General features: G+C 32.5%; 1 protein-coding gene across 8 annotated transcripts in view; it reads right to left on the minus strand.

Annotated features, from left to right (window-relative positions):
* Positions 1,904–9,302, minus strand: part of LOC107612036 (protein RETICULATA-RELATED 4, chloroplastic) — a 9,478-nt gene continuing 2,079 nt past the window's right edge. The window contains exons 3-11 of one of the 8 annotated variants that reach the window (XR_002352869.1): positions 8,522–8,653; positions 8,335–8,388; positions 8,214–8,258; positions 7,357–7,496; positions 5,535–5,660; positions 5,281–5,427; positions 4,203–4,547; positions 3,977–4,122; positions 1,904–2,002 (exon numbers count right to left, since the gene is read on the minus strand). Coding sequence is in view for 1 of the 8 variants with exons in the window: in XM_016313874.2 (XP_016169360.1) it covers positions 5,379–5,427; positions 5,535–5,660; positions 7,357–7,496; positions 8,214–8,258; positions 8,335–8,388; positions 8,522–8,653 (546 nt within the window). In the remaining 7 variants the exon portion in view is untranslated. Of the gene's footprint in view, positions 2,003–2,197; positions 4,123–4,202; positions 4,548–5,040; positions 5,428–5,534; positions 5,661–7,356; positions 7,497–8,213; positions 8,259–8,334; positions 8,389–8,521; positions 8,654–9,302 lie in introns of those variants that run through there. The other 7 variants (XR_002352868.1, XR_002352864.1, XR_002352867.1 and 4 more) reach the window with 7 other exon arrangements.

Genomic DNA, 9,302 nt, shown 5'->3' on the forward strand with positions numbered 1-9,302 from the left:
ATATGGGGTTAAAAACTTATTTTTCTACTTTAAACATACTCTGATAATAGCTTACAAATTTTCTATAACTAACACTAGATTAAACTAACTTTGATACCAAATATAAGTACAATTACTCTGCATCGGCGATGGCAAGCGGCGGTCCTCCGTCCGCTGGCGCCTTCCCCTCCTTTCTTTCCTTCCTGCCTTCTTCTTTCTCTACCCTCTATTCTCTTTTCACCCTTTACCTATTCTCTCCCTCAATTTTTTTTATGTGTTGTGCGAGAGAGTTAGGTGTAATGACTCGTATTTTTTAAAATCTGAATATAAATAAGTTATAATTTTTGGGGTAAAATATACTTTTTGTCCCTAAAATTTAATAAAAGTTTCAAAAATATCTCTAAGTTTTATTTTGTTTCAATTTTGTCCCAAAAGTTTTCGATTTGCATCAAATATACCCTCGACGGCTAAATTTTCAAAAAAATTTAAGACCAATCTAACAATAATGTATGAAAATTATGCTTGATTTGCTTGTATTGAGGGTTGTTCTTATGAAATTGTTGTTGAATTGGTCTTAAATTTTTTGAAAAATTAGCCGTCAGGGGTATATTTGATGCAAATCGAAAACTTTTGGGACAAATTTGAAACAAAATAAAACTTAGGGGTATTTTTGAAACTTTTGTAAAACTTCAAGGATAAAAAATATACTTTACCCTAATTTTTTTATTAAGTTTGAGCTTTATATTCTTAAAAACTAAATTTAAAATTTAAAATAATTATTTAAACTCATTGGTATTTTGATGAATAAAATTTTATGTGTTTCCAAAGTAATTTTATAGTATTATATTTTAATCTTAAATTATTATTTTATCCTAAAGATTTTTGTAAAATTTTTATATTACCTATCTATATTTTACTCTAACCCTAACCCTAAAATCAGCTACACACACTCAACATTCTCTCACACTGGTTACTCACACGCTAATATGCGCACACATACCCTTCACATTCATCTCTCACTTACTGAGCCACGTTTCTTCATTTTTTGCCTTTTATCTACCAAACAACACACACCACAACAACACATACATAGATTGAGAGAAGAAAGAAACAAAAGAATAGAGAAGGAGAGAGAACTCAAGGACAGAGAGAGAATTCGAGAGAGACAGAGAAGAGAAGAGATGCGAAAATAAGAAGAAGGAGGCATTACATTAGGTGAGTGTGTGTTTAATTTAAAAATTAGGGTTAGAATTTTTATTAAAAGAGTAAGGGTAGAATAAATATTTTGATAAAATAAATAAGTATTCATTAGGGTTAGTTTTTTAAAGTATTGTTGGTTCTTAAAAAATAAATAAGTTATTTTTTAATAAAAATACTTTATTTTTGGAAAAAGAAAAGACTTTTTCACTCAATAAAGTTAATTCAAACAAATATTTTGTCCAAAAAAGATTTGAAAAAATAATGTATAAAAATTTTAAAGTAATTGAGTATCTAATATGAATCACTGTTTGAACATAAAAAAAACTTACAAAAATAATATTTAAAATTCTTAGATTGGTAAACAGTCAATATAAGTTATTACTTACACCTAAAAAGGACTGAAGAAATAATATTTATGATTCTTAGGTTCATATCCTGAGAAAACTTTAAAAAAAATATTCATTGTACATTTATTTCATTATTTCTTTTTATGCTTTTGAATAAATAAAATAAATTATTTTAATTCATTTGAAACTTTTAATTTTCATAGTTACTACATTAATAAATCAATATATATATATATATATATATATATATATATATATATATATATATATATATATATATATATATATATATATATATATATAACAAAAGTATAAACATAAATCCTGTTTTTTCGAAATTAATCTCTAAGAGCAATATACAAATTAATATACAAAAGTCGAGAATATATATATATTTGCTAAGCACAAAATAAAATTCCAAAAGAGTCTTTGATTTCCAAAAAGAATCCAGCATGCTCAGCGAGGTGCGTTATGTCCTGTATTTGAAAATAACAATTTCTGGAATGGGTGAGAACCAAAAGGTTCCCAGCAAAATAACAATTCTAAATAAAGACGATGTAAAACTACCCAAACCCGCTAGACAATCCTAAACTCCAACAACCAAGATCCAAGCCTAGGGTTATACTAATCTAAAATAGGGTAATATAAGCTAAACCATTCGCTAACCAAAGATCCATTATCTAACGTTCCTTTAACACTCATCTTAGCCTATCTCTTTTCAGTTCAATACCACAAAATTTTGGTATTAATTTGAGTGAATGTAATCAGTAGAAGCAAACACAATCAAAAACAATTATAACATATACAACAATTAGCAATTAAATAGGGATATACACGTAGGCATACTAAAATAATGCACACTCAAACAATTTCACATAAATGCATATGATGTATGCCTGTTCTACTGGCCATGAGCTCATGTGTCGATTACATTGCCAGAACCTTATACATCTAGTAGATAACCCGGACATTTTTTATCTATCGTGCATCCTTAGGAGGCATTACCCTGGACTTATCACATGCGGTCTAAGAGAGATTAGTGCCTGTCACCTTCTTCTGGAGGCATCTATTCGGAAATCGCAAGCCTGGCCACCCTTGCAATCAGAGAGAGCCACAAAATAAGCAGGATCAACCATCGTCCTTGTTTTGGCATATCTCAGCTCAGCACAAACAAAATTTACCACTGTCTTTGCCACGTCCTTGCCAAGAGCAAACAGCAGTCAAAAAGCAAGTGGGTTATACCACTGACCTTGCCAGAATACATCTCAATTCATCATTAGTCTTATCATTCATGTGTTATGTCAATTTAATATTCAATAAGTTCATTATGTTACTCACAAGTTTTCATCAACCCATCATTACCTTTGACACTCCAATCCACAATCTTATTCAAATTTATTAATTTCATCCCTTAATTATGCTCACACTCATTTTCAAGCCTAAAAACTAGCTATCGGACCTTAATTGGGGGTTACGAAAGTTTACAAGTTTGGCGAAAAAGTCAAACAGTCAAAAACAGAGTTTAATTGAAAAATAAGAACTTATGTGTATGCATCACACTTGTGCGTATGCACAAATCAGAAGTACGTCCCAGCTTATACGTACGCATGATCCCTAGTGTGCAGGCACAACTTGAAAAATTCCTGGAGGTGCATACGCACGAGTCTTTTTACTCATTCTGCCCTGTGTGTGGACACCATTGCATGCGTGAGCACATAGGCTAAAATTTTGGATTTTTCTGCAATTTTTTAGAATTCAGCTCAAAAACCTCAGTTTTCAAACATTTATAACTTCCTCTACAAAAATCACTTTTTCCTCATTCTTAAATGGTTTTAAAGGTCTTTTTATTATCTTTAATTTAAGAGAACTCTCATTCAACTCTAAACTCCGAGCACCAAGTTATGACCCATCAAAATTGATTAAAAACTGATTTTTACCAAATTTACATCAATGCTCATTTTCACCAATTTTCCATCCAACTCAATTCCAAATCATACCAAAACCTTTACTAAGCATTCTTAACACTCATTCACCATTTCCTAACCAATCAACATCTAATTAACCAATTTCAATCTGCCAATCATTTCTAAAATTTTCCGTCAATAATCAAACCAACAATCCATTCATATAACCAAATTCTCATTATCCCACCACAATTCACTCATGGCAAATTCATCACTTACCGTGACTTACCAAATAGGAAATATCTCATCCTATCTCATCCTCTGGTCCAATTTTCATATTAATTTCCATCATAATTAAGCATACCACAATTCATATTCAATTCAACTCATTCATATACACATTTATATCACTCAATAACTACTAAATTCACAAATCACAACTAATTAACACAACATCAAACAATTCCATCAATCCTGTCTTAGGGACAATTGACCTAGGTTTTCACATAGTTTTACATAATGCCTACTTGAAACTAAAACTCGTACCTCTAGATGACGGTTCCTCCAACACTTTGCGTTCCTCCGGAAAACTCCAACGTCCACCAAAATCTCATCACTTCGATTTGCAACTCAACTCCACGCCAAATCAATGCCAAAGCCAATTTCAAACAAGCCAAGCTAATCCATATAATCTAATCACAACAATAACTCAATATTCACACTAGAGTTCTTATTCAAAATTAGGGATAACAAAGAGATTGAATTTCTTTACCTTGTACCACTCAATCTTGGGTCAAAATCCCACGTGAAATTGTTCTTGAATTTCCCCTCAAGTATCAAAATCACAATTCTCTCAACAATTTATCTTAAAAACACGAAATTGAAGGAAACAGAACACTGGAAAAGGATTTCGTGTTTACTCATCACAATGTTTAGATAGAATTGAAGAGGGATTCGAGATGAACGTGTGGCCACAAATAACTCATCAATCGAAGCTCCGAATTGAAAATTATGAGGATTTAAAGATGATGATGAATAGTGACATTTGGAGATTTTTGGTTCTTCACTCTCCTCTTTTTCTCAGCTGCTCTCCCTCACTAGAATGGGGTTATGGGTGCTGAAAGTGAAATGTTGAGGGTGTTATAAGTATGGACTTGGGCCTCGCGAGGCCAGACCCAATCATTTTAGTTCGTTGGCCCAACTTTAGACTAAAACTTTTAAGATTAGTGTTTTAATTCACATTCTAGATATTTTTATTTTCTCTAATTATAAATTTTAAATTCTTAACCTTCTTTACTCATAATTAATTTATTAATTACAATTTAATCAGNTCAAACACTCAAAAAACTTATAAATTCTTTTTTTTTTTTTTTAAAGAATCAAACGCAATTCAATTCCTTTTTCGTCTGCTTTTACCGAATTCAGTTAGTTGAAAACCATTTTCAGCAATACTCATGTACTGGCCAAATTATACAAGGTGGATAAGATACGGCCTTGCTAAGAAATACATGGCAACAAATGGAATTTGTAAATGAATTATCAAATATACAGGTAAACAAGATGTACAGTTCTTGGAAAAAAGAAAAGGGAAAAAAAACCAACAGAAAAACTTACGGCAAAATAGGAACATATTTAATCACCAATCGTTTGGAATTAGGAAGCATTAATTACAATTGACTATGCTACATGTACACCAAAATCAGCCACCAAAGTCAGCTACCAGTATAAAATACATATTAAAATATAAATACACATTAAAAATAAATTAAACCACATATGCATTTATACACAAATACTAATTTTAGTAGCTGATTTTGGTGTACAAATAGCATTTTTAAATTACAATTTACCTTCAAACTTTTATGCCATGGCACTTTAGTTTCTCGTTTACCAAGATAAAGATCAAAGTGAATATTACTTTGCAATATCTTGTAATGCATAACAACGCCTAGTCTTTTATCTTCTGGACTCCAGCCCATCGAGCAAAATCCACCCACCTACTTACACGTGTGTAAAAAGGCAATGAGAAGGGAAGGGAATGCATTTATGGCAGCATAATAACAATAACAATAGTAAATCAATTGACGTAAATGAATAATCTTACAGAAGAGAACCCCAGTAAGTGTTGGCAGTTCTAACAGCAAAGTAAGCTGCACTTAGCATAAGCTTGTTTTGCCTTAGCAGCGGTTCTAGAATCCGTTGCTCAATAATTCCTGCAAGTATTTGGTACCTGATCACAAACACAAACACAAATCCTTATTAGACCTTAATTTTATATATCATATAGTTAATATTCAGAGAATACATCACTGTTTACTTCATTTTCGCAAGAGAAGACTTTTCAACCATCCATATTTCCTTTTTTACTTTAATATGATGTTAAAACAATATATGCATACATTAGTAACGTTCTTTAAATCTCAATATATAAGGAATAGATCACTATGCATAAGCTCTTTAAATCATCTTTTGTAATGTAGTCTGATATATATCTATCATAAAGGTAAAAAAAAGAAGCCGGTTGTACAAGCATTCTACGTTAACAGAGTTTGGAGAAGGGCCGCACCCAAAGGATGTAATATACGCAGTCTAATACGATAGTTACATCAGTGATTATTTCCATGGCTTAAACCCAAGATCTTGAGGTCACATGGAGACATCTCAACCGTTGCTCTAGGACTTTCCCTCATCAAAGGTAATGGCAGGAAATCTTTTACCCAGTAATTGATTAGATCATAGTCACACTGATATAATAGGAGAATGGATCCTCTCAATTGTTAAAAAAAATTGAGGGAGTAAAATGTGATATCTAACCCTTCATTATTCTTTCTCTCATATTTTTTTTTAATCTCATTTATAAAATTAATAGAGAAATATCACACTTTACTCCCTCAATTGTTAAAAAAATTTAAGAGGATCCATTCTCATAATCGCTCTTTTAAAATGCTGCATAGTTACTATAGTTACTTGTTTTTATTTTTTGAGTGGTTAGTTGTTTCTAGACAGCTAATATTTCTACAGTAACTCCGTTATATTGATATAACTGAAGATACTACTATAAAAAGGATTCACTATAACAAGTGAGAAATCCCAATGTCAGCACTCAGCATTAGAAATAGGTTCATTTTATCATATAGTCTGTTTAACTTCTTGTTCCAGTGTTTTGTTGATAAATCCCTTGCTTTCCCCATAATTAAGATATATCTACTATATATAGAGATTCACCAAGGTATATGAGGTTAGATGGAAAGGGTTGTCCTTTTCATTACAGGTTTAACCTGAATCACTGACAAAGTCACAAGACTAAATAATCCTCGTTCAACAAGAGAGAGCAGGAATTATGTCATTTCCTGGAACTGCTTTCCTAGAGAAGGGAGTTCCAAAAGAGAGAATTAGACATTTTGTAGGGACAGCTGGCAGCATGTGATTGGGAGGTAGAAATTCAGGAAATGCATATGCAGGTTGGTTGAGGTGAGTTGGGTATCGACTGTGATTTCAGGAGACGAATCAGAAGTGCATTCTGATTTGTTTCTATATGTTCTCTCAGATTTCTGTTTTGGCTTGCATAAACTATTATGTTATTCTGCTACTTAAATCAGAAAACAGCCAGTTATAAATTATGATATAGAAATCATAAAATGCCATCAATGGTGTTTTGTGTAAGGCAGCATATTCTATTTGTGTAGCACTGCTGATATGGGATTTCAGACGGCGTGACAAGAAACTTGTATGAAACGTTTTCTCATTATATTCGGATATTTATTTAATTCATACACGACAATAATGCATTCATCCATTCACTATTTCATGTAGTTTCTTGATTATGATATCCAAATCCATCAAAGACATATTGAAAGCAAAAACGAAATTAACAGAAAACAGGGCTAAAGGACATTTATAATACATGGTTCGGCTAGAATGAATACCTGATGTTGCTAACCACCACCATGTAAACTCCGTATGCGACACTGGTTGATATTACAGGTAAGTTCTCAATCTCAGCAGGCAATTTTTTTTTAACAACCTTCTGTGCATTGATCAATGCATTTGTAATGCTTATACCAATCTGAAAAGGCACATCCACCAGTTATATCACCAGGGTATAGCTACTATTATTCCATTTCATTAATTAACTAACTTCTGGTAATTGGCATGTTCAATAGAAGATAAAACACATTTCTATAGGATATCTGTTTGGCTCGGTCCCTCTTACAAATAACATGGACCAAGGAAGAGGCAACCTCAAAGGCAATGTGTTCAGAATAAATTTTGATATCTCATGTACGTTCTCCATTAAATATGATACATATCTGAAATATTTCCTATATATTCTTTTCGGTTCTTCTTTTTCCATGTTGCCTAGGTGGTCTATATACTATATCATGTGATTCAAGCACTCCATAAATTCTTTTGTTAATGAATGGAAGTGAAGTAGGAAGCAAGTCAATTTGGAAATAAAATGGCTTTGCCTGATTAGCAAGCAAGGCAATGAAAATGGTGCAGGAAATACAAAATCAAGGTCACGGGTTCAAGCCTTTGAATCAGCCACTCATGCAAATTATTAGGTTAGGCTGCCTATATTACACCCTTTGGGTGCATCCCTTCCCCGAATCTTGCGTTAATGCAGAATGCTTATGCACCTACTGCCCTTTTATTATCTTTTTTCTTAGTTCGGTATTTTGAAGAGTGATCTAATTGAATTAGAGCAATTTCTGCTGATGTACCCCAAAAACAGAACAAGCTAAAATGGAACTTTTGTGAAGAATGTAAGGTGCTAATTTACCAGTGATGCACCAGTCCCGACAACAAATAGTTTTGCCCCATTCCGCTGCATAAGAGATGGAAATGATCATCACTTTCAAAAAAATAACTATTTTGCTAGCTTTAAATGATCCAACACATACCACTATAGCGCCTATTCGTTGTATAAGTGTATATGATGTTCCAGCCAAAGCCACCTGTTGAGAAACTGAAATATAATCAACATTTAATTGTACCACAACTACTATAGTTATCATGGTTGTATCACAGCTAAAACAAAAACATGCAAAAAAAAAAAAGTACAATGAAAAGCATTTTCAGGATGCTTACCTGAAAAGCATTCTCAGGACAGCCATAGAAGAATTTAGCAATAGGTCCAGCACTAACTGCTGGAGGGCGTTTGAGAGGAACTGCAGGAGCAGGAAACCATACAAGCACGAAACCTGTTACAATGCCTGTTACCTAAGATTAATTTAAAAAGTGAATTAGACAATGTTGAATTCTCACTAAGCTGAGCTAACTAATTCTTCAGACTGCAAGAAATTTAGCATTAATTCATCAAAATTTTATATGACCAGTACAAAAGGGAACATGTGAATGCAAGCAACTTCTAGCAATGAAGGGGATAAACAATATACATTGATTTTGAATGTAGCAGGCTTCCATATATATTCTCAACGAAACTGGAACTTCAAACAAGTTATTCTTTTCAATAATATATCGGTCCATATATGTTTAAGCATGTATAAATTTAAGTTCAATACTGATTTCATTTTAGAGGCAAGAAGGAGAAGAAGCGATCAGATGGCATGTTAAACTGTTGTTGAGGTATATGACTCATTTCAATGGTTAAACTACCAGGCATTAAGTACTTGAACTAAGATATCATATCATACAACTTATAATTTACCAAACTTCTATATCTAACCCTGTTCTTTGTCTTAGACTTCACCAGTTAGCCCAAATTCACCTGGATAGTGTAAGACTATGTAGCACAGCATCATTTGCAGCACCAGAACAGATGTTAATGTATTGTAAAATATAAACACAAGTTTGTGCGAATTACATAGTCTTTGTCCTTCTGAATTATTGTCAAAAGTCAGATTAAAGA

Source organism: Arachis ipaensis, chromosome B08, assembly GCF_000816755.2.
Source record: "Arachis ipaensis cultivar K30076 chromosome B08, Araip1.1, whole genome shotgun sequence".
NCBI lineage: Eukaryota > Viridiplantae > Streptophyta > Magnoliopsida > Fabales > Fabaceae > Arachis > Arachis ipaensis.